This window comes from Mucor velutinosus (assembly GCF_035048745.1).
Source record: "Mucor velutinosus strain NIH1002 chromosome Unknown tig00000165, whole genome shotgun sequence".
Lineage (NCBI taxonomy): Eukaryota > Fungi > Mucoromycota > Mucoromycetes > Mucorales > Mucoraceae > Mucor > Mucor velutinosus.
The window spans coordinates 1,609,307-1,633,463 of NW_027041913.1; the positions used below are offsets into that span (position 1 = coordinate 1,609,307).

Sequence of the window (24,157 nt, forward strand, 5' to 3'; positions counted from 1 at the left end):
TTAATTGAATTCAGGAAAAGGTGTAATTGATGTGATTCTGAGTAGATGATTGCATTGAGTGTTTTATGATCCGTGCATTGAACATGTGTCCACGCTTGTTTGAGTGCTAATAGATTGATTGCAGATGGTCGAAAACAACAAATGCTGTAGAGTATATTGGGATATGAAAATTAGAATGTCTAGTAATATGAGGTATATGTGGTGAGATAGAATTTGAAATACCAAAGTGGATGGACGACCAGAAAAGGAGAAGAAATCCAGGTTAAATCAACACTAATTCTAATGTCCAAGTGCGTCTTGCCCACAGGCGAACAGACTGCCCATTGATCTCAACAGTGTTGCCATCCCACCAACATTTTCTCTACGCAAAGCAAGTAATTGCCATTAGTGTTTGATGTGGACATGTGTGGATCAAATGTTCTTACTGCAGGTTTTCTCCAAAAAAGTAGCAGCTTCTGTGCTGTTGCCATATGATTGTCTGGCCCTGTTGTCTTGAGCAGCACCAAGCTCATGCTGATAATGCATGTTTTGCTTGGCTCCAATTCACGATGTCCCCAACTATCTTCTCTCGTAAATCCAGCATCACATAGCATGTCAATCAAATGCTGCTCCGCCACATTATTCTCTCTTGCAATGTTCTTTTGCAGAGCTGCGAATACTTGATCGTGTCGCTTCAGATATTCTCCTGCAGCCAATTTGACTTTTTCATGATTTTCCTTCTTGCTGGATGATACCACGCAATAGTACTCCAACTCTTCTCTCAAGACGATAATAGGTTGTTTACCCAGTAAGGATGGATAGTATTGTGCCGCCGGAGTTGAAGCAAAGATGGACTCCACTTCTTGTTGCTGATCTCGTGCCTCTTGTGCTTGCTGATAAAACGTGAGCACATATTTCAAACAAGCAGCATCGAAATCTACATATGTTGTCAAGATGTCCTCTGCTTCTGTTGTTTGCTCCCCTCGGTTGCCTGATGCTTCGTTCCCTTGCTCTGCAGGTTCGTCGTCATAGTCCTCCTCCTCACTGCTGTCGTAAGTGGATGGATCTCTTCTTCCCAATACGAGGCCATTAGGAAACATGGCAATCAGTAGACTTTCTGGCAGACTCACAAGCGTTTCCCTGTCTAATTTAACACGGGAGCCACGCAAGTCTAAATCAAGGACCTGAGGAATAGCATCAGGCGTATTTTCGTAATCTGGATCAATGTCATCGTATTGTTGCTGTTGGACTGAGTAGATCAAGTCATCTTGATTAGCAGAAGTACCAGTGTCGTTTGCGGTTACCATAGAATGATTGGATATACAAGTAAAAAAGGAAGAAAGAAAAAGGGGAATAAATGAAAAAGAGCGCGCAAATATATACTAGATCTTGTTGTAACCAAGAGCAAAAAAAAAATCTCCTTAAAGATGGAGCCCTGCATACCTCTTTCAACTACACATTGCCTTTCGTCAATGGTTGCTCGGATACTTGATGTTGAAAGACACCTGATGCCCTTGGTCCCAGGATTACTGCTGCTTTGATTGTTTGCATCGACTTGTTAAAGGAACCTCTGTACACAATCATTTTCCATGGTGCTACAAATGAAGAGGGACTCCTGCTATTTTTTTTTTTTAAAAAAAAAGGATGATCTGTTGCCTGCATTGAAGCTTGAATGAATGCTTGATCTGAGTATGTTGATAGTAAAGCTAGATCAATTCGGTCCCTTCTTCAGTGTCGGCAAGCATCACTCGCAACGTACAAACGGATCATTATATTACCCTGAAGTTATTTATTGTAACAAGTCAAATATTCAATTGATTTATAGTATATTACTTAAGCAGAAGCAGACTTTTGCATGGAAGAAGTACGACGACGCTCAATCTTCTCTTGCTTGGATTCCTTGACACGCTTAGCGAGCAATTGCTTGTACTCGGATTCAGCCTCACGAGAAGCTTCAGCTCTTCTGCGCTTAAGAGCTTGTCTGTGTCTCTTACGTTGGAGAGTAAGAGGAGTGACAAGACGTTGGATTTTGGGGGCCTTGGTGTAAGCCTTCTTACCCTCAGCCTTGGGTTGAACTTCGCGACGAATGACATACTTGCGAACATCATCTTCCTTGGTCAAGTTCTAATGAATGTACACATGTCAATAACACATTGCTCCCCTTCTTCTTCTCTTAGCCTACTTACAAAGAACTTTCTGATCTTGGAAGCACGCTTGGGACCAAGACGCTTGGGGACGGTGGTATCAGTCAAACCGGGAATATCTTGCTCACCTTGCTTGACGACAACGAGAGACAAGACAGAGAGATCAGAGCCGACGATACAACCACGGACAGACTTTCTCTTACGTTCGCCAGTACGGCGAGGGCGATAACAAGAGTGGCCCTTGGACAACAAGAGGCGAACACGGTGAGGCAAAAGCACACCTTGCTTCATGGGGAAACCTTGCTTGTCATTACCACCAGAGATACGGAAAACGTAACCCTTGAATTCATCACCGAGAGAATCACCAGAGACCTCTTGGGCCATACGCTTATCGTAGAAACCACGGCTACACATGCAAAGATCAGTCAATATAGGCTGCTTCCATCAATTGTTTCTACTAGCAATTCGACTTACAGACGACGCTCATCTTCAATTTCAATCAACTTTTGACAGCCAGTGGCTGGGTTGGCGATATTCAACTATAATGGACCAAAAAAAAAAAAAAAATACATTTAACATCTCGTAAATATATATTTAGATCCATGCAAGCATTGTGGATATTTAGGGTATAGATTGGATTGAATGATATTAGCATAGCTGTAAGTGCATACTGTCGGCTATGATCATCATGTAAATCGTGTTTCTGACGTGCTGGACTGTGCTGTGGGTAGAATTGTCATTGCCATCATGGAGCAGTGTCCATGGTGATGTTTTGTTCGAATAAAGAGAATTGTGTTTGGCGTAGGTCCAAGGATAGTTGAGTGTGTGCTGTATCGTCAATTGACTGCATCTAAATGTGGTTGCATAGCTGAATCAGACTTTCAATTAGTTCGACATCTCAAATGACATGATGCATCCATCCATTCATCAGAAACTGAGCTGCTTTTTTTTTATGTTCATCCATCCATCTATCCAATGATCCATCTGTCTATACCCTATATCATCACATGGTGGCATGTCTCATGGTATAGTTACCTTCATATTGGGCGCTGGAAAAGAAGGATGACCAAGCTTGACAGTAGACTCATACAGTTATCCCTCTCGCACATCCGGGCTTCTCTTTCTGCCTGTTCTGCTCCCCTCTGGGCAATTCGTTGAAAGGCCGATGAATGTAAGCGATTTTGAAGCGATTGACAGCCATTCACATTTGAAAGATCCACATTTTGTATGATTTATCTTCCTCATGTTGTGCAAACCCCCATGTTGATGTTGAAATGCTCTCCAATAAGTGTTGATTTCACATGATGATTTACAGACATAATATCTCTTCTTCATGGTGTTGTGGTCCTCTTTTTCGGGCTTTCTTTTTCATTATGGCCTTGATGAGATTCCGGACAATTGAACAATCTTGCTTATTAAACCCAATCTCACAATTGATTTTTACATTTTACCCTTTTTTTTCTCATTCTTTTTTGCTGATTCAACAAAAATGACTGCAGACTACGAGCTCTCCACTGTAGGCAAGCAGTACACAGCAGCCCATCGTGTTTATATTGGTAAGTATACATATAGTGTGCGTCGCATGTCCTTATAATGTGTGTACACTATGCAGAGAAAGACGGCCAAATTATCTCCCCTTTTCATGACATCCCACTGTACGCAGACGCTGAAAAGAAGATTGTCAACATGGTTGTAGAAATTCCACGTTGGTCCAATGCCAAGTTCGAGGTAAATTCAGCATGATACATAGTACAGACTGTCGCTAAGATTCGACAATCTTCAGATCTCTACCGGGGAGAAATACAACCCTATCAAACAAGATGTCAAAAAAGGCAAAGTTAGATTTGTTCGCAACTGTTTTCCTTATAAAGGATACATTTGGAACTATGGTGCTCTGCCACAGGTAAGCAGGGACGGTCATGAGGAAGGATGTGAAAGTCTAAATGCTGAGCATGATTTAGACTTGGGAGGATCCTACAGTGATTACACCTGATACCAATGCGAGAGGCGATAATGACCCAATTGATGTTTGCGAGATTGGAGAGGAGATTGCTTATAGAGGCCAAATCAAGCAGGTGAAAATTCTTGGTGTGATGGCATTGTTAGACGAAGGTGAAACAGACTGGAAATTAATAGCGATTGATATTAAAGACCCAATGGCCGAGAAACTGAACGGTATGAGCCGCATGCATGCTACAAAGGAACGTGATCGTTGACATACTTGGTATGAAATGTTAGATATCGAAGATGTTGAAAAGTATTTTCCTGAACTGATCAAGGCCACTCATCATTGGTTCAAAATTTACAAAATACCTGATGGCAAACCAGCTAATGAGTTTGCATTCAACGGAGAGTGCAAGAACAAGGCGTATGCAAAAGCAGTTGTAGAAGAAACACATGAAGCATGGAAACGTCTTATCAGCGGTCAGACACCCTGCAAAGCAGATACTCATGATATCAGTGTGTAAGTGCGCTGTAAAAGTGCAAGTGGTTGTACAAGTAATAATGTTATTTTAGGTCCAATGTAACCATTCAGCATTCACCATACAATATCAGCAAAGAGTCGCACAAACAGGGAAAAGTTGAAAAGGTAAACAGAGCAATGAGGAACGAGATTCGAAGCCTCTGACTAACAAAACCCCATCATTGGCACAGTATCTCAACAAATACAAGCGGAAAGTACGCATTGAAGAAAAAGACGATAAATGGTACTATGTCAAGGCACATCTCTAATGTGTCTCTGCGTATACAATTGTGCAATATATCATTGGAAACACAAAATGTATTAATTTTTATGGGCTTCTTTTTTTTTCTCCTATAAATCTCTCTCATTTTGGTGCTCCCCTAAGTTTTGATGTAATCTCCTTTTATGAGGTATAAATAGGCTTCATTCTCTCATTCTGCCTTTTTTTTTTTTTTCTTTTTTTACAAGCTTTTATCTTTATTCTCGTCGTTTGGGCGTTTGTTTCTTCTTTTATAATATTCTTATAATTGAATCTAAATAGATACACTGATCTATTGATTTGTAGTGTTTTTTTATATTTTTTTTTAACTCTCTCTCTCTCTTTCTCTGCAAAGAAACAGACAATCGAACAACGCCCGCCTCTTTTCCCCTCCTCCTACTCTACAGCCTCCTCTCTCCACAGACTCACACACACACATACAACCGCCGCATCTCCTAAATCTGTAGAAATAATAATAAAAATAGGATAACACATTTACATTCACTTTTCAGCAAAAAAAAAATATATATACACTCACCCATTCCTTTCCTTCAAAACAACACCAAATTAATATATAATGAGCTTAAATAATGTAATTGCATTTGCACTCTTATTGAAAAAGGTATAAAGCATTGTTGATTCTCTAATTACGCCAATCTAATGAAATGTAGATTACCCGAAAAGGTTCACTGGGGAAAAAAAACTTTCAACAAAGAATGCGCAAAAACAACACAAGCAATGCCAATGGTACATCGAAGACTGAAGCCGTGAAAAAGCAAGACGTCTCTGTTAGTTCATGTTCAAGTAGCGAGACAGAGGAGGAAGACGAAGTTGAACAAGTCTACAGCAATCATCATCATCAAGATTTCAACAAGATCAACAAAAAGTCCTCTTTGATAGTGGATACTGCTCCTTCCATCAAATCATTACAAGCAAGTCAAATCAAGGTTGCTTTAAGGACATCTGTGATAGTAGATGAGGCCAATATGCAATTGGAGAACGAAGTAGCTCAAGTCGTGGTAGCAACGCCGACACCGGATTTCCAGGTACATTGTACTGACAACAGCAAAATACATAACCATCTAAACTCGAAATTATTAGAAATCCAGCATCTCATTGTCATCCACCAAAACCACAACAGCTGTTCAAAGTAACATAATGAAAATAGGTTGCTATTGCGCACATCTAACATAACTTTATAGATGTTATTATTCGTGATTTCGCTTATCCTACTGATTCTCCTCTTCATTTTGGTAGAAATATGCTTGCGTCGCTCAACAATCAATCCGCTGTATCTTTGTCTTCACCTGATTTCAATGGTCGAGATGCTCGAGCCTTGTTTGATTTCTCGCCAGAAACAGAGTATGAAATTGCATTAAAAGCTGGACAATGCGTTTGGGTTCAATATCGACAATGTCCCGTGAGTGTACATATTAAATTTACATGATGATTACATATCTTATTTGCATGTACATAGGGCTGGCTAATCGCTGACGTGCAAGATGAAACTGGTTTGATTCCAGAATCTTATGTGGAATTTATATAAAATATGTATTCATGTTATAATCACCATCATCATAATTCATAAACGACAAATCAGAAAAAAAAAAAGCAGAAAAGAAAAACCACAACCGAAAAATAGCAATCTATGGATTACACAAACAGGCTTATCCTCTTCTCCTATTCTTCTGTTACCTCCTCCTCCTCCTCCTCCTCCTCCTCCTCCTCCTCCTCTTTCTCCCAAAAATAACATAACCACTATATTTACATATAACCTATTCATATAACTAAACCGATCTCCCTTCTCTTGGCAATTATTACATACTTCTCACACACATTAATAACTACTATATTAATTTACAATAATTTCTTGCTTTCTGTGTTGTGTTGTCATTATGTGTGCTACAATTGCAAAAAAAAAAAAAATGGAAGAGCCTTTTCTGAATTACAAGACATGCTCACATGCCTATATAGGATTAAGCTCTTGAAATGTTCGTAAAGGGCCAAGATATCTGTTCTGTGTGTACAAAATTGCTGGCCTTTTTGTGTTATTTAGAGGCCATGGAGTGCCAGATGAAGTTATATTGGAATGCATTGAACTTTTATGACAAGCCATAGCACACTGAAGAGGCAATCATGTCATCGCATAAACCATCGCAATCTGTGTATTTGTAGGATACACAAAGCAATGCATATTGTAGATGTGAATTACAAATTGCCTATAGTGGTTGCAAAAGGAACGTGCTTTCCTGTTTCACCAGAATCCGCATGAGCCAACACTTTGAAGTGCAGCGAATTATAGAACATGGCAAAAGATGCGAGAGCGTAGCTCAAACAACAATAGTTAGACATTTATGTACGTATGCCAATTGAACTGGCGTAAAGGCTCTAAATGATGAATACCGATTAAGTTCAATCAAGTGTTTCATCATCTGTCATTGACTTTATATGAAAGTTGAATAAATCAACAGTAAGTATTGCACTTAACTCAGTTTCGGCTGATAATACATATATTCCTTCAATAGCCTTTTGGAAGTCTACACTTGATCTACTTAAATGTCAAGTTAGTGGTACCAATGTTTGCATTTAGCATTAGGCTTAGCATTTGAGATCACAGCTCGTTACGATTACATCTACCATACATAGATATGAGTATTAGAATCAAAAGGTGATGGCCAACTTAAAATGTGGTATTCTTTTGGCTTGCGACCCCACTTTTCATAAGCTTCTAAAACATTGATTGCCTTCATTAAGAAAGGCATTCTGGCCAGCCAATCCAACGTTAATCTCCGACCTATTTTCAGTCGTCAAGATTGGACAGATTCTATTCAAAATGAACACAATCTATCTATTTTCCAAAAATCGACTATATAAGTCGTAATGTTTGGCCCATCTTCCCTTAAGCTTTCTTGGAGTACTTTTCAAGGCGCGCCGAATGGTACCAAGTAAGGTATATGTTTTGAATAAATCTATTGAGCAATTTATGGAAATATGAAAAGAGGTTTCTGACCAAAAAGTCGATATTTCACATAGCAAGATCCCACAAAGATAATTTTAGGGGTTACGTTAGATAGATAGAAGCATTTTGATTCAATATATACCATAGTAAAAGTCTTCATTATCAAGGTGAAAAACGCGATTGTTTGATTTCCAATGAAAACCATGAGGGGCACCTCATGCTTTTTGGTCGAATTTTGGCCATGTTTTTTAGGTCCCCAAAAAGCTGAGCAAAGGTATCAGTAAGTAAATGCTAGATGAGAGCAATTGTTTGGTGCTATTCTGGCAGTGTAAAACGACACCCAACACGAGAAAACACGTCTTAAATGTGTCTAGATTTCACTGTGATTTGCATGCTTTTGGGTAGCAGGAGGTAATGGCAGTATGTTGTATATCCGTATTTGGGTTATTTCCATTGATACTGGCGTGGTGCATCCCAAAAGAGTCAGCTATTCAGGTATAGATGGTTTTTTGCAGGATATTAAGGTGGTGTTGGTACACTGAAAGTATAATGTTTGGATGCCGTATAGAAGCAAGTTAAGTAGAGCCATTCAACGTCTGTTCAAAACGAATGCGCTTGGCTCTTGACGAATCACAAGGAAAGCCTGATCAGATCACTCTCAAGATTCTAGGAACACTTACGTTATTTCAAGCTACATCTTGATGTGGCATTTATAGTTTATCGTTTGGTACAATCGCAACTAAAATGAATCTAATTCACGCGAGCCGTTACAATATAAAGAGCAGCCTTTTATATGGTTGTGATACAAGAGATAACTAGCATTATGAAGTTTTAAAAAGTGGTACATTATGGTAAAAAAGGGAGACATTCATCTTGATTGTTTGTTGGATTGTGTTACCATATCAGCCAACAAGTCAAACCCAATCTTGTAAACACTGACTTTCTTGCTTGATGTTACGGTGGTACATGCCTCCTGTCTCTTGCTCTTACACTGATTTCTACATCACAATATGCTGAGAGAAGAGTGGCCATGGTAGCTACTTAAAACCCGTCAAAAGAATACGTTAAGAGACCAAGGGAAGCGGACATCATTCAAATAAAACTATCTACAAACGAAAGGTAAACATATATGCGCAATCCGTAAAATCAACACCAACAACTATATGTATTTATGCACACGTTTATTTGATATTAAAATAAAAGCCAACTTGATGGCTATTTCTCACACATTTACTCCTTTAGAACTGATCGTGTATATTTACTCTTCAAGTGGAAAATACTAGAATGTAATGTAACAGTAAACAGGCAATATACTTTCCAAATACAAGTCAAGGCCGTGCTCTTGTCTATCTAAGCGTGTGTCTGTAGACAGTAAAGAAAGAAAGCAAGTTTTTCTCCTCTTCATCAACTTCTTGTTGACACTCTCCTCTGTAATCCCTCCCCCTCTCCCCCCCCCCATTGAGATCACATTTTACTTGATTCTTAGTGCGGCGCATGCAGCTCAGCAAATGATTAATAAAATTAGCAGATCGTTACATGTATCAAGGTAGGATACTAATAACAAACCGACAGACTGGTCCTTTATTACTGAAGAAACAAGGAAAATGTCGATCTTTATTCAAAAAGGGAGGACAAAGGATGATATGTATATTTGCGTACTATGGCAGTTGTAAGTGAGTTGATTTTTCGAGTTGATTTTTGCATAATATATATATATATATATATATATATATTTGAACATAGAAAGGAAAGAATATTAAACATAGATTTGATAGACAGAAAGAAAATATAGCTATAAAAAGGGGGAAAAAAGAAGAAGAAATTCACATACACATGTTAAATAGCAAAGAAAGAGCGAGCGAGTGAGTCGTATGTATATCAGTAATCACGAAAGAGAATCGAGTTATCAAAGGAGTTTGGGCTCGATTGCACCGATGAAGATGGGGTCAATGGAAACGTAGGTGGTGGAGGTAGTCGAAGTGGAGGAAGCGAGATGTGGGCAGGCTTCTGGCTATAATGATGATGGTTTGTAGGTGGTGGTGGTGGAGATGCATAATGTCGAATTGAAGGTGAAATGGGTGGCGATGCGATATGGGTCACGACTCGCTCTCGTGTTCTTATGGATTGACGCTTGTTTTGAAACCAAATCTGAACTGTTCTTGGGCTCATACCAAGTTGTTTTCCCAATTCCATTCGTAGCTCTGTTGAAGGGAAAAATGTCTGTTCAAACACTCGGTTGAGAACACTCAATTGAGTTGGAGAAGCCCTTTTTCTTTTAGCTTTTACGGGCTCGTCGTCATAGTCCTCCATGTCGTCTTCTGTGAGCAGATTAGATACTTGGAGCACTGAATGGGATGACGGTCTTGTGTATCTTTGCTGTTGTGGTTGATGATGATTATAGTAAGGTGCTGTTGTAGGGTTCAATAAATCTGAAAGTGAGGGTAAGACGCAAGTAGACTTCATGTTTGTATGTGATTTGATATGTTAACAAGACGAGGAGAAAGAGGGAAAGAAGAAATTTCATGAAGGAATCAGACGTTTTTATAGTCTCACACTATTGTAGCATGTAAACTTGTAATAAACTTTATCCCCTTACAAAACCTACTAAACAGTAGCATCAAAAAGCTTGTAACTCCCCTCCCCCCCAAATATACCATCACTGATACTGACCCTTTCTCTTTCTTGTTCTCCCCAAATAGTAAATTTATGTAATGTACCATCTCCTCAAAAAATCCCTGTTCTTATTTCTAATTTACAATTTTGTTGTCTATTGACTTTATAGACATCATGTAGTTGCCACAATCGCAATCTCTTCACCTTGGCTGGAACAGACTATCGGCTTTCATCATATCGGAAATATCAGGTACACAGCATATCTGCAGTGATAAAAGCAAGTTGCATCTCTCTTTCTCACACACCTACATCCACACTCTTTTGCTATTACATCTTTGATGTGTACTTTGTACATGATTCAATGTTTGTCAGTATCTCAAGGGGGGGGATGAATATCAATTCATATAAAAAAAAAAAAAAAAGTGAGAAAGAGAAAGAGAAACAGAGGAGCCATCTCTATTCACAGATCTCCCTATGTATAGTATGGATTGTAATGGAAGTGCAAAGTCAACCTTGTCACTATATCCAATGCTCCCTTATAATACAATACATATAAACTGTCCAAATTTCAATATGATCTCTTGCTCTCCCTCAATTCCCTGTATACTCTATCTCTCCCCCCTGGCTCTTGTTCTTTGTGTTTGCAGCCTGTTGTATTCGCTCCTCATCATGCAGTATGTAGCGAGGGTGTCTCGCTGCCAACTGTCCGTTGTTGCTATATACCATGTGTAAAACTATTATTATAGTGAATGTACCTTGCATATGCACTGTTCTATTAAAGTTTTATCAGTGTAGCAGATCAATACAAATTGAGATGCTTCTCTACTTGCACAGTACATATGCTGATTTGCTACGTCTACTAAATTTATCTCTATATTAAATATATTAATAGGCTTCCTTGAAGATTTACATTAATATGAAATTCGCAATCTCTCCTTATTCAGCATAGTGAGGCTACATATATGGCTATAAGTAACAGCAGAGTATAGAAAACACAAAAAGGTGTGGTGGTAGGCGTCTCCTTGTATGTCTAGATAAGGTTCAGCTTAATTTTAGCAAAAGAGAATATTAATTTAACGTCAAAATCAAGTGCTTGTTGTTATACAAACATTCAATGATTTTTAATTACGATAAAATTAGTGCGGCATCGATCCAAGGGGGCCATTAATTATGCCGTTGCTCCATCATAAACATCATCATCATCAGCATCATTGTCTAGTTTTTATGTGGTATGGATTCATTTCCGGTCGATGGCTCTTCCGCTTATCCTTTTTGACATGCTATAAACTCAAGAAAGATTGCCTCCTTAATATTCCCCTCTTTCTGTCTATCTTCAATTTGTCTAAACTTACCCTGCCGGTTGCTGTACTTGTGCTGTGGCATTGATTGGGTTCTACAATCATATTCAAGAGATTCTTGGATCACTGCTGTTTTCCAGGCATGTACTTGGCTCTGTTTTCTCCTCCTTTTGCTTCCTCTTTGTCCTCCTTCCTTTTTCTTCTTTTTCTTTACTTGAATAGATCTAGCATGTATGCGTCCTGCTGACCCTAAGATGTACATGTAGTGATACAGTGAATGCGAATGCTGAAAACCCCAAAGGTTCGTTCTTGAAGGATGTCTTTGGATGCGTTCTAAATGAAAAGCAATTGCATGCCAAGTTCACAGTAGCCAACAACACTTTATACACAGCATTGAACAGCGGGTAATTTAAAATGAGAAATGTAATTTTTTATATATATAAACAAGTAAAGAAAGTAATCCTTTTTTTTATAAAATCATTTTATCGCTGATGAATCAACAAAAGAGGAATTTAACGACGTTGAGAGTAGACGTGAGCAAAAGCACGAGTAGAGGCACGCTTCAACTTGGATTGAGCAGACTTGAGGTCATCAGCCTTAGCATCCTCAGCAGAGAGTTCCATGAGTTCCATAGCTTCAGCGAGAGCGGTCTCGATAGCCTCACGATCACCACGACGGAGCTTCATGTTGACGTTGGGGTCAGAGATGTTGTTCTCAACTTGGTAGACATAAGACTCAAGATCTTGCTTGGCTTGGACAACAGCTTCACGCTCCTTATCAGCATCAGCGTTCTTGGCAGCATCCTCAACCATACGGTCGATATCAGCGGCAGAGAGACGAGTAGAGTTGGAGATGGTAACATCAGCCTTGCGACCAGTAGTCTTATCTTGAGCAGTGACCTTCAAGATACCGTTGGCATCAAGATCGAAGGTACAGAGAAGCTCAGGAGTACCACGGGGAGCAGGGATAAGACCGGAGAGAGAGAACTCACCCAAAAGGTTGTTCTCCTTGGTCATCAAACGCTCACCTTCGTAAACAGGGAAGGTAACAGTGGTTTGGTTATCAGCGGCAGTGGTGAAAACCTTGGACTTTTGACAAGGAATAGGAGTGTTACGGGGAACAACAACAGCCATGATACCACCTTGCATCTCAACACCGAGAGAAAGAGGGACAACATCCAACAAAAGGAGATCTTGGGTCTTCTCGTTACCGGCTTGGTTGGTGAGGACGGCAGCTTGGACAGCGGCACCGTAGGCAACAGCCTCATCAGGGTTGATGGACTTGTTCAATTCCTTACCATCAAAGAGGTCTTGGAGGAGAGATTGGATCTTGGGGATACGGGTAGAACCACCAACAAGAACGATTTCATCAATCTTCTTCTTGTCAATCTTGGCATCCTTGAGGACACGCTCAACGGGCTCAACAGTACCTTGGAAAGCAGCAGAGTTGATTTCCTCAAACTTGGCACGGGTGATGTTGGATTGGAAATCAACACCATCGAAGAGAGAATCAACTTCAACAGTGGTTTGAGTCAAAGAAGACAAGGTACGCTTAGCACGCTCGGAAGCGGAACGAAGACGACGGAGAGCACGGGCATCACCAGTGATATCCTTCTTGTGCTTACGCTTGATCTCTTGGACAAAGTGGTTGACAAGAGTGTTATCAAAATCTTCACCACCCAAGTGAGTGTTACCAGCAGTGGCCTTGACAGCAAAGACACCACCAGAGATGGTCAAGAGAGAGACATCGAAGGTTCCTCCACCCAAATCGAAAATGAGGACGTTACGTTCCTTCTTGTCGTTGGCATCCAAACCGTAGGCAATAGCTAGAATGAATCATGCGTCAACTTCTGTACTCTTGCAACCATGTTTAATATCAGAAACTTACCAGCGGCAGTAGGTTCGTTGATGATACGGAGAACATCAAGACCAGAAATGGTACCGGCATCCTTAGTGGCTTGACGTTGACCTAATTGTGTCTATTAGCATTTCCCACGTCTTTACCAAAATCAAGCTCTACTTACTGTCGTTGAAATAAGCGGGGACAGTGACAACAGCCTTGGAGACCTTCTTACCGAGCTTGGCCTCAGCAATTTCCTTCATCTTGATGAGAACCATGGAGGAGATTTCTATCAACACATTTGACGTCAAAATCGTCACACTCAAACGCAAGCGAAAAAATTTTCCATTTACCTTGAGGAGAGTAGGTCTTGGTCTCACCCTCGAATTCGACTTGAACGAAAGGGTTTTCGTTGTTATCAACAACGGTGAAAGGCCAGTTCTTCATATCTTCCTTAACCTCAGGATCATCGAAACGACGACCAATAAGACGCTTGGCATCGAAGACGGTGTTCTTGGGGTTCATGGCAGCTTGGTTCTTGGCAGCATCACCGACAAGACGCTCATTGTCAGAGAAGGCAACGTAAGAAGGAGTAGTACGGTTACCTTGCTCGTTAGCAATGATTTCAACACGCTCGGATTCCCAAACACCAACACAGGAGTAGCTATAAGTTGGATAAAATGGCATTAATATTAAATGTCGGAAATGTTGCGTTATGTGTCTCATCAATGTCTTTTCTTGCATTATTCAATCCAAATGTATGATGTTGAATATGCAGCAAGAACGTAACCACATGATGGGTCTGGTCAGAACTCTACTTACGTAGTACCCAAATCGATACCAATAGCACCCTCGTATTCAGCAGACATTTCAATTATAGATTATAAGCTCACAAAGGAGAAAAGGAAAGAACCATCATATAGCATGCCATGTTCAGATTGTTATACCGAAAAAAAATTTTAAGTGGTCCGATCAAGTCAAAAGAGTCACTTGGTTCACATTTGGCGTTCTATCTTGAACACGGTATCCCAATGCTCAAAGCATGAGTGGGCATCCAAAGCCACAAAAGCCATCCAAGAATTAAACATCATGCTAAATGTCTAGGCCAAATCACCAAGGTAGTCGTGCCTGAATCTCATCAGATAATATGATCTGCGACTTTAACATTTGACAGCTGATGAATATGATTGCCATGGAGACGGCAAGCATCCGCATGGAAGATACGTGATCTGTTATGGTCATTTCAACTACCTTTTGATCTGCTTACAATTTCATGCAAACCTGCAATGTAACTGAACGTTAAAGGCGTTGATATACATTGCTACATCTTTAGGCTCAGTTAAACATATCTTTCTGTTCATCTTTGATAAGCATCTGGAATAGGCTTTGTATACTCTGTGTATATTTGAGGGCGACTGTATAAATCCGATTGCATTTGGAAGTTTGTGTGATGCAATTAAGATGGAGCCCCCGGTTTGTTTTAAGGTTTTCCAATGGGATCAAGATAATCCCCTCATGTAAATATAGATGCTCAAAGGAGTATTAGCGCAATAGGCTGTTATAAAAGAAATAACCTAGAGAGTTTCTTGCGTTTTTTTTCTTTTACTTCACATTTCAAATCATCAAAACAATGTTCGCTCGTACCGCTGCCCGTTTCGGTAATGTATTCATATAAAGGTTGGTGAATTGTCAATGCTCATGTCTATTTGTGCTATGCAGCTGTCAGACCTGCTACTGCTTCCATCAAGGGTAAGACGTCATTCATCTATAAATCAAAGGCAAAACCTAACGCGTATGGTTTAATTAGCTCGCACTTTCGCCACTGCTAGCCGTGCCACTGCCTCTGCTGCTTCTCGCCACATGGCCATGGCTACTGCTGGCGTTGTTACTGCCAGTGCTCTCTCCTATGCTTATCTTCAAAGTAAGTGGCTTGCCAATATGGTTTGATTGATCAAAAGGCTAACTGTACTTCTCCTCTAGAGCCTGTTGCTGCTGATTCTAAGCCTATTGCTGGTGTCAAGTAAGTTGCCATGGTGTCTAATGATAATACAGCCACGTTGATTTAGTGACACGTATGATAGGGGTACCTTCAGCGAGCGTACTTTCATTGCTATCAAGGTAAGCAGGACAAACTTCAACAGAAATGAAAAGCAAATAGACTGAAATCACCTGAAATAGCCTGATGGTGTCCAACGCGGATTGGTCGGTAAGATTATCCAAAGATTCGAAGAACGTGGTTACAAGCTCGTTGGTTTGAAGGCTATTGCTCCTTCCAAGGAAATGGCTGAAAAGCATTATGATGATCTCAAGGAGCGTCCTTTCTTTGCCGGTCTCGTCAAGTACATCAGCAGCGGTACTCCCGTTGTCGCCATGGTATGATTTTATACAACACGTTGATGGTTATAGAAGCTAAATTCTTTATAAATAGGTCTGGGAAGGTAAGGATGTCATCAAGCAAGGTCGCCGCATGCTCGGTGCTACTGATCCTCTCGCTTCTGAACCTGGTACTATCCGTGGTGACTACTGTGTAAGTTGATGTCGACAAACCTTTCTAGACGAATCTAACAACATCATTGCGCGAAACAGATCTCTGTTGGTAGAAACATCATTCACGGTTCCGACTCTTTCGAGGCTGCTGAGAAGGAGATTGGTTTGTGGTTTGGTAAGGCTGGTGAGCTCATTGACTGGACTCCTTCCAACGTCGAGTGGGTTCAAGCCGACAACTAAATGTATTTATTTCTGATTGTATATAATGCAAAATAAAAGAAACAATCTCTGCAAGCCAATGCAGACGGATTATTGTTGCAATATCTAAAGAAAGCGTATGTGCTCAGTATGTGCCGCTATATCACAGCATTGTGTGTCCTATTCATGTCTCAGAATATGGGCTTCCACGCCTGGTCAGCATGATTGCGAACATTTGTATCATGACAAGCGCTGCGAATCTACTCAAAGACATGACTTATCTCATTGTTGCTAATATGAATCAAGAAAGCGCTATCTCATGTTTGTATATCAAAAGCAGTGGATCATGGAGACGATGCATAAATGGTTTAATTCAGTGAAACGTATTACACGGGTAGTGTTATCTCTTGTTTCTGTAGATGCCAATCTTCATGTATACTTCACGGAGTGTAATGCCAACATTTGGCATATATGTGGCTATTCAAGTATCAACAAGTTTGCAATACTTTGAAAGAAACCTGCTCGCATATGGCTTGAGGAATTGATAAAAAAAAGCAGAATATTTACATCCTAATTGAATCAGTTGGAGTCATTCACAAAGAGCATCTGATTGATCTGGCGTGCCTGTAAATCAATGGGACCATTTGTCTGGACATAAAAATGCCAGCCGAGATAAATGTAATAATCCTTGTCCTTTCCCCTTCTCTTCTTCTTTTTCTTTTTCCAACATTACTTCCAACTTCAAAAATGTCAAGAATTCAAAGTAGACTACCCTCAATTCCAGTGCGAACGCCCAAGAATCGATTCCAAGCCAAAGAGGAAGAAGCCAGCCGAACAGGACAACGCGTGACCCTACCAACGCTAGACAATATGACTGGCACACTTCGATTTGTGGGTTCAGTGGATGGTAAGCCTGGCATCTTTGCTGGTATTGAGCTTGACGAGAAAGGGAAAGGAAAGAATGATGGCAGTGTTCAGGGGTAAATGAATATTTCATCAAGGATGTTTTCAATCGGAATACTGATGTCGACACACATTTTTTAGCAAGAGATATTTCACATGTCCAGCCAAATCAGGTCTGTTTATTGCAGTAGAAAAGGTTGTCATACATTCGCCTCCTTTGCCAGCAGCAGCGAAACCATCGTCCTCAGTCACCCCTCCTACCACGCGTCGATCCAATTTACCGTTAACGAGAAATGGCTCTGGAAGCTCCAGTGTGAGATTAAGTGCATCCACTTCCACATCAACCAGGAAATCACATACCTTGCGCACGTCAACCATACCCAAGACCAAATCGCCGTCGTCTCCTGCTCCACCCGCTACAAACAACTCGACGGGTGCTGTATCTACCCTTTCTGCTTCTGCTTCTGCTGCTACTGTTACTTCAGCCGCTACTACCTCAACATCTTCCACCTCTTCATTACCCGCAATTAACAAGAAATCAACTCCTACTCCGCCTCCCATCACTCAAACTCCAAAGAAGCAAACGCCAATTCCACCTACACCCACTCCTCCACCCGTAACGCCATCACCTGTACTTAGCCAGCGACAAACAGAGCAGCAAGATACAACCGATCAGCTCTACGAGATGCTGGAAAAGACTCAAAGAGAAAGAGATCAACTGCTGATGCAAATGAAGAGCAAAGAGACTGCATGGGAGCGATTGGTGTCGTCTAAAGAAAGCCTCTCGTTGCAGGTACAAGAAGGTGAAAGTCAATGCCAACGCTTATCTAGGGAATTGGAGCAGGCACAATTGACAGTAGAACAGCTACAGCACAATTTAGCCGAACGCGATGCATCACTAGCCAAAAATCAAAGAGACGAAGAAAAGCAATCTCAAGATCAGCGGCGCATTGAGCGACTAGAGAACTTGGTGCGCGAATTACAGAATCAACTTCAAGCGACCAAAGATGAGCAATTGCGGTTGAATAGAGAACATGCCGGCACTGTGGAGCAAGTGAGAAAGGAAGCATCAGCAAGTGAAGCTACGGCAGCGTCATTAGAGAAGGAATGTGAGGAACTGAGAAGAGCTGGATTAGAAGCAATCCATGCTTATGAGGAATCGGTCATTCAATTGAAGCAACAGCACGAGTTGGATTTACAACAAAAGGACCAGCACATTCAGCAATTAGATTACACGATTGCAGATTTGAAATACAAGCAAAGTACCTTATTTGATGACGATGAACGAGATATCGAAACACGACTCAACGAGATGAGCCGTGGCCATACAAATGCCCTTAGCACAGAAATTGGTGCTAGCACGGATGAAGCAGATCAAAGACACCGATTAGAAGAGCAGCTTGAATTGGCAATGGCAGAACTGGATAACGAAAGACTCACCATTGTCACCATGGGACATGAGGTGGATCAGTTGAAGCTGGAGCTCAATCAAGCCAGGCAGCAGACGCTCTCTGTTGAGCAAAAGTTTGAAAGCTTGCAAGCTGATTTCGAGAGGGAATTGGCTGATAAGAAGCGACTCATTGAAGAGGCTGACAACGCATTCGAAGCACAAGCTAAGGCAGAAGACGAGCACTATCAAATGAAATTGTCCAAGATGGCACTGGAGAAGGAAAATGCCGAATTGATTGAATCAAATAAGCAGCTGGAGCAAGATTTTAACAATTTAATGGATGAAATGCTGGCTCTTGAAAAGCAAGATTTAAAGAGGCCCTTAAGCAACATTGAAGGAGGTGGATTAGCAACTGCTCAAGCAGCCCACGGCAACGACAAGGAATTGCAAGAGAAAATACAGCAATTGGAGAAAGAAAACGAAACGCATAGACACAGTTTATCAGCAGAAAAGAATCAAGTAAATCAACTAAGCAAGGATTTGGCAGAACTAGAGTCTTTGGTCGAAAGCCGAGTGTTTAGCGAAGCGGATTTAGAGGAAAAACTGGAAGCAGAAAGAAAGAAGGTGGCAAGCTTACAAAGAGAGCTACAGGACCTCAAGAATCAGACTAATGAAAGTCTGAAAAACTTTCTCATATCGCCGACCAACACAATGACAACCACATCCCCCACGCCTCCACCAGCAAGTACTGCTCAATCCAAATCCAAGGCTCATCTAAACGAAGACTACTGCGAGCTATGTGATAACTACGGACATGACGTTTTGCAATGTAAATCTGACCTATCTTTAGGGAAGGTATGTATGGATCAAAGTGTGAAAGGAGTCTTTTTTTTTTTTTTTTTTTTTTTACTAACTGTGCTCGGACACTAGTATTGCGATAATTGCGATGATGTGGGTGATCATACTACTGAAGATTGCCCCAACCAAGATGAAACCTTTTAAATACGCAGCCATACATTTGTACATACAATTTTTTTCTATTTTATCGAAAATGCCTATTTTATCTGTATAAACTCCCCCTTTTTTTTTGCGCATGACATGCACAGAAATCGACACACAGTAACAAATTCTAGATCAATGTCAAAAACCACCTTTTTTTCCCTTTCTCTTTTTCTTTTGCCTGTGAAAATGTCTTCGTCTTATTTTTCTAGTATCTATTCTTTGTTTGAAAGAAAAAAGATTCCCAAGAAACCTAGAAGAGATCAAGCCGTTCGGCCTCAATCAATTGCGACCAGATCGTCTGCTAGCTCAACAACGGTTGTCAGGTGTGGCTATGATGAACTATACTACGACGACAACGACAAAGGAAAAGATCTTGAGGATACAAGCAGTGATGACGATAGCAACTCTACCTATTGTATCATTGACAATGCCAGATCCCTTCCATTCAAAAAGCTAGCTGAGATGCACAATATACCAGAATCATTTTCAGGAAATGACCAAGACATAATCAAGGAGTTTACCTTTTTATTGGCACAAATCAAACAAATCTGTCAGCAGCTGAATAGTTCCAGAGAAGCTGTTCAGTTTGCAGAAACTGACGAAACTATCGGTTGCAAACTAAAGGAAACCATACAATTTATATGCAGACGATATTATGAAAGTACATCAGCTGGCGATAGTGGTGTAGCCTTTTTGGCTCTCTTAATGATTGGCATCCAGGTACTTCAAACAGTGCCAGAAGTGAAAGAACAACTGCTACACAGGACCTGTATTGGAAGATGTATCATCCGGAATATGCTCATGGTGCTGAAGGACCCCAAGAACAAGATCACCACGCCCAGAATGTTGTACGATCAGAGCGAATTCACGCAAATCTTATTTGATTGTCCTCATCTGAAAAGTCCAAGTGAAATGCTAGGCATGATTGACACATTGACAAAAGTTACATCAAAATTCGCCTCCGTTGACAAGGATTGGTATCACTATGAAGACTATGCAAATGTAGTTACATTGGCAACAGATCTATTTTCATATTGAACCATTCAAGTTGCAGTATTTTCCATCGAATAAATACAGTGATTGCTGCGGTCCAGCCTTACAACCATACCGTAGTAATATTTGTGCCAAACAAAAAGTCTCCTGAAATCGAGTTTATTGAACATAATTAGCAGCACGCTCACATCTTTTCATATAAAATATCATAATGACCTACATCAAACATATTAGTTTAATCTGTTGTTTATAAGATATGGAGATAATTACCAGGTCTGTAGATCAACTTGATAGGTGTCTTAGTCTTCTCCCGTTCATCCTGGTCGGATGGCCAGAATTCATGAATAGCAGCCTCATCATCAACACCACCGTCCAAATAGACGACCTGGATAGGCACATCCAAAGCTCTGCTAAGCGCAATAATTTGCAAATGATCCGATTCTCTACCAAATGCCTCTACATGCATTGAACAGAACTCGTCAATTGATACCATTTCATCAGTCAGAAACGGCTCATATTCTGCAGCATGAATACGGAGAAAGGCTGAAGCAATGAATCGGAAGTGCATAACAATGGCATTGCTGATTTCATCAGATTGAAATCCAACCAAGAGCATGTCAGGATCATTTTGATTCATGCTTTCGTATTGCTGGAGTGTCACATCATAAAAATCCTCGAAAGCTAGTTTTTCAAATCCACTCAATTCCAAAAGTTCGCAGGTCTGCTTGAGTTTAACAAGACGTTCATTGTATATTGCTTTGTTCTTCATTGCACTCTCGAACCAAGCAAACGATAAAGCTGTAGTACATATTTAGATATAGTACTCTCTCGACATTACAAAATGCACATACCTCGGTAGAAGCAGTTACCTGCAAAGAACTGTTAGACGAATTTTTTTGTGTTTTGCATAATAGACAAAATTTACCATCGCCACGACATTTTCTGATTTTGTCATGGACCTTGCTCAAATTCTGTATAAAATACACATCTCAGTAGCTATTTCTGACAAAGCTTTTGCTTGTAAATTACTCCAATTTTCTTCAGAAAGGGTTCATTGCCCTCGAATTCTTCTTTTAGGGTATCGATGGAGGCTACTTGACAAACTAAGGGTATCTGGAAGTGGTGATTTTCTTTAGATATATTGGCGATCAAACATTGCCTAGATGAATATTACTTTTTGAGCTTCCTCATCTTTAATTTGTTGCTCGAATTCGAGAATCTGTTCATCAGTGAGAACGGGTTCCTGGTTGGTGTTGGTATCAGACATCGTGTTCTGTAAGAGAGGAAAAAGGGCAATAAGCAGCCTTTCGCCCGTCGTGACTCCTATAAATAGTGGATGCTTTCGCCTCAATCATTCAATCTTTCCATTATTTTTCTTGCTAAACAGAAATGACAACTACTCAAGATTCTAATTTAAACAATACCCAAAACACTACAGACGAATTAGCTGTTTATGTAAGCTGAAATATTCTACTTTTATTGAATGCCTTTACTCAACTAGCTTTGATTTCGACCAAAGCTTGTTAATGTAGCAAACAAACTAGTATGAACAACATCGACGCAATACGGCATCTTGTACTCGACTCTAACCTTTTTATATTACAAAGCAATCAAAAGTTGATGATGTTAGCATTAATATGAACAAAAAATGTAAATAGAAAGTGTGTCTTAAAGCTTGGAATAGTCTGATTCATTCGAAATTTAGTAGAAGAGATGACAACACGTATAGACTCCTTAGAACGAAGCTTGAAACAAATGGAAAAGGCTCCTGCAAACAACAATTTGAATGAAGCAGACCACAAATAAGCTTCTCATTATGAATGCTTTCGTAATGCATACCACTTTATTTTTAACAAACATTCAGGCACATCTCAACTAATTATTTTAATCAACAACTATCACGAGAGAAATAAAGCTTGGCCATAATGATGATTGATTTGTCTCTATATGCGTTGAGCGTTTTTTAATAGACTTCTATGTGAGATTGCTTCTAATCCTTTTTCTATTACATTAGCGTCTGCATGTATACTTCAAATTGTTGACCCTTATGAAACCAATCTTCATGCTCATGCATTTGGACATGAAGATGCAAAATTAATGCCTTTTGATCTACCGTGTCGCTGCTGTGCTCTCAATTCTGATTGCTTTTTGAAATTGTACAGAAGCATGTAGCGCTAGAAGAACGAATTACTCATATAAATTTTTCGGTATATATCTATGATATACAATATAACATCCATAATGTATAGTGTATTACTTATTACCCCTACATGAGACAAAGTAGGATTTAGTCTGCAATGGCCCTCTTTGACGTAGCAATTCTATGGCACTGTATCATTAAGCATCTATCCAGTTCGGTCTGATACAAGACACTTCAAACTATAAACTGCCTTTATAGACTGTTAATATCTGCTAGTAATAGTAGACATATGAGTGAGCTTTATCAAAGAAGACTAGTGCCTTGAGTCAAACGAAGTAAAATGAAACACCACAAATATTTTCAAATCCCGATACCGGAGTTTTGGCTGGTTTGAAACCCCGCTTTTGCCCTTTAAACGATGGTGCAATTGAAATTTGCGTAGGTAGCATGGTTGTTGAGAAAAGGGTGATTTTAGAAAATAGTTAATTTTGAATAGATGCTGCTAGTAAAACTTTTTAATTACTATATGAATGCGGAATGTATGTGTAGTAAAAGTTGTAGAGGATACTTTGATTGAGTAGGGCATGTTTGATGTGGGGTTACTGAAGGCGATGTCAGTGAGTAATGACGGAAAATGTTCAAAATGACCGATTTTCAAAGAGCCATACCGCTAGATTTTACCAAGTGAACGAGAGCTTCAAGCTTAATAACTTCTGTTTCTTCTTCAATCTTCTATACAATGGTATGGTTATTGTAGATAAATAAATAAAAAGTTGAATATTCCCTGCTTGTAGCTCATAAAATATATGATTTTGAGCAAGTTTATGAAGGGAGCGTACATCTGGTACTTGAAACCCTTATATTATAATAGGACTAACGTAGAGCTATCGAACGGTCTTTGTTTTGTGCGAATCCAGTGAGTATTTGTCGAGATATGGTCAAAAAAGAGTATCATGCAAAATCATGGATTTTTCTTTAAAATCTGCCTGTGATAGCAAGCAAAAAATCTGGTAATGATTTTTTGATCAGGACAAGATTTTCAATATCTCATGATAGAGTCATGCCAAAGCTTCAAGCAATAGCTCATTCGATAGGAAATTTTTTGGTCTACAATGTTTAGTAATGCTTAACAAAATGTTTTGATGACAGATACTGATTAATCCTTAGAAAACAGTAAAAAAATGGCAAAATGTATCTCATTAAATATCAAGTGAACAATGTACACTAGAGACTTGAAATAAATACCCATTGTATTCTTCTTGCAATTCTTTACAAGTTTCATATAAGTTTGAAGGGGTGGTTACTATCAAGAAACGCGTAATTTTAAGGTCAATAGATTTCAGAATCCCATGGATCATCATTCAGAACAATAGAAATTAAATCTCCGTTGAGCTTTCGCATGTGTACACCACACCAGCATGCATTTGACCAAGCATTTTAAAAATCGGAGCGTACGAAAAGGGCCATATTAACTTGTTGATTTTAAGTT

At 39.9% G+C, this 24,157-nt stretch overlaps 11 protein-coding genes across 11 annotated transcripts; 6 read left to right on the forward strand and 5 right to left on the reverse strand.

Annotated features, from left to right (window-relative positions):
* Window positions 1-262: 262 nt before the first annotated feature.
* Window positions 263-1,286, reverse strand: ATC70_003485 (uncharacterized protein; the record flags this gene model as incomplete). Its single annotated transcript, XM_064822845.1, has 2 exons — window positions 263-361; window positions 426-1,286. 2 exons carry the CDS (start codon window positions 1,284-1,286, stop codon window positions 263-265), a joined length of 960 nt encoding a protein of 319 aa, XP_064679445.1.
* Window positions 1,287-1,812: 526 nt separating this feature from the next.
* On the reverse strand, window positions 1,813-3,164 carry LTE1_2 (Guanine nucleotide exchange factor lte1; the record flags this gene model as incomplete). Its single annotated transcript, XM_064822846.1, has 4 exons — window positions 1,813-2,103; window positions 2,166-2,529; window positions 2,598-2,662; window positions 3,159-3,164. The coding sequence occupies 4 exons, from the start codon at window positions 3,162-3,164 to the stop codon at window positions 1,813-1,815; spliced, it is 726 nt and encodes a 241-aa protein (XP_064679446.1).
* Window positions 3,165-3,612: 448 nt separating this feature from the next.
* On the forward strand, window positions 3,613-4,856 carry ATC70_003487 (uncharacterized protein; the record flags this gene model as incomplete). The annotated part of the gene is made up of 7 exons (XM_064822847.1): window positions 3,613-3,679; window positions 3,736-3,851; window positions 3,907-4,026; window positions 4,085-4,298; window positions 4,362-4,587; window positions 4,641-4,713; window positions 4,779-4,856. 7 exons carry the CDS (start codon window positions 3,613-3,615, stop codon window positions 4,854-4,856), a joined length of 894 nt encoding a protein of 297 aa, XP_064679447.1.
* Window positions 4,857-5,423: 567 nt separating this feature from the next.
* On the forward strand, window positions 5,424-6,392 carry ATC70_003488 (uncharacterized protein; the record flags this gene model as incomplete). Its single annotated transcript, XM_064822848.1, has 5 exons — window positions 5,424-5,468; window positions 5,518-5,892; window positions 5,948-5,996; window positions 6,049-6,266; window positions 6,324-6,392. The coding sequence occupies 5 exons, from the start codon at window positions 5,424-5,426 to the stop codon at window positions 6,390-6,392; spliced, it is 756 nt and encodes a 251-aa protein (XP_064679448.1).
* Window positions 6,393-9,683: 3,291 nt separating this feature from the next.
* On the reverse strand, window positions 9,684-10,268 carry ATC70_003489 (uncharacterized protein; the record flags this gene model as incomplete). The annotated part of the gene is made up of 1 exon (XM_064822849.1): window positions 9,684-10,268. The coding sequence occupies one exon, from the start codon at window positions 10,266-10,268 to the stop codon at window positions 9,684-9,686; it is 585 nt and encodes a 194-aa protein (XP_064679449.1).
* Window positions 10,269-12,228: 1,960 nt separating this feature from the next.
* On the reverse strand, window positions 12,229-14,424 carry ATC70_003490 (uncharacterized protein; the record flags this gene model as incomplete). Its single annotated transcript, XM_064822850.1, has 5 exons — window positions 12,229-13,541; window positions 13,604-13,684; window positions 13,740-13,844; window positions 13,909-14,219; window positions 14,378-14,424. 5 exons carry the CDS (start codon window positions 14,422-14,424, stop codon window positions 12,229-12,231), a joined length of 1,857 nt encoding a protein of 618 aa, XP_064679450.1.
* Window positions 14,425-15,185: 761 nt separating this feature from the next.
* Window positions 15,186-16,282, forward strand: GEA2 (GDP/GTP exchange factor for ARF; the record flags this gene model as incomplete). The annotated part of the gene is made up of 8 exons (XM_064822851.1): window positions 15,186-15,213; window positions 15,275-15,304; window positions 15,363-15,476; window positions 15,536-15,575; window positions 15,637-15,673; window positions 15,734-15,928; window positions 15,984-16,082; window positions 16,142-16,282. 8 exons carry the CDS (start codon window positions 15,186-15,188, stop codon window positions 16,280-16,282), a joined length of 684 nt encoding a protein of 227 aa, XP_064679451.1.
* A 705-nt stretch (window positions 16,283-16,987) lies between these two features.
* ATC70_003492 (NodB homology domain-containing protein) lies at window positions 16,988-19,535 on the forward strand (the record flags this gene model as incomplete). The annotated part of the gene is made up of 3 exons (XM_064822852.1): window positions 16,988-17,220; window positions 17,285-19,388; window positions 19,464-19,535. 3 exons carry the CDS (start codon window positions 16,988-16,990, stop codon window positions 19,533-19,535), a joined length of 2,409 nt encoding a protein of 802 aa, XP_064679452.1.
* A 186-nt stretch (window positions 19,536-19,721) lies between these two features.
* On the forward strand, window positions 19,722-20,573 carry NUP57 (Nucleoporin nup57; the record flags this gene model as incomplete). Its single annotated transcript, XM_064822853.1, has 1 exon — window positions 19,722-20,573. One exon carries the CDS (start codon window positions 19,722-19,724, stop codon window positions 20,571-20,573), a length of 852 nt encoding a protein of 283 aa, XP_064679453.1.
* A 139-nt stretch (window positions 20,574-20,712) lies between these two features.
* ATC70_003494 (uncharacterized protein) lies at window positions 20,713-21,795 on the reverse strand (the record flags this gene model as incomplete). Its single annotated transcript, XM_064822854.1, has 6 exons — window positions 20,713-20,744; window positions 20,799-21,326; window positions 21,380-21,397; window positions 21,454-21,499; window positions 21,558-21,641; window positions 21,703-21,795. 6 exons carry the CDS (start codon window positions 21,793-21,795, stop codon window positions 20,713-20,715), a joined length of 801 nt encoding a protein of 266 aa, XP_064679454.1.
* Window positions 21,796-21,917: 122 nt separating this feature from the next.
* Window positions 21,918-22,334, forward strand: ATC70_003495 (uncharacterized protein; the record flags this gene model as incomplete). The annotated part of the gene is made up of 4 exons (XM_064822855.1): window positions 21,918-21,983; window positions 22,048-22,071; window positions 22,136-22,178; window positions 22,234-22,334. The coding sequence occupies 4 exons, from the start codon at window positions 21,918-21,920 to the stop codon at window positions 22,332-22,334; spliced, it is 234 nt and encodes a 77-aa protein (XP_064679455.1).
* Window positions 22,335-24,157: the final 1,823 nt, after the last annotated feature.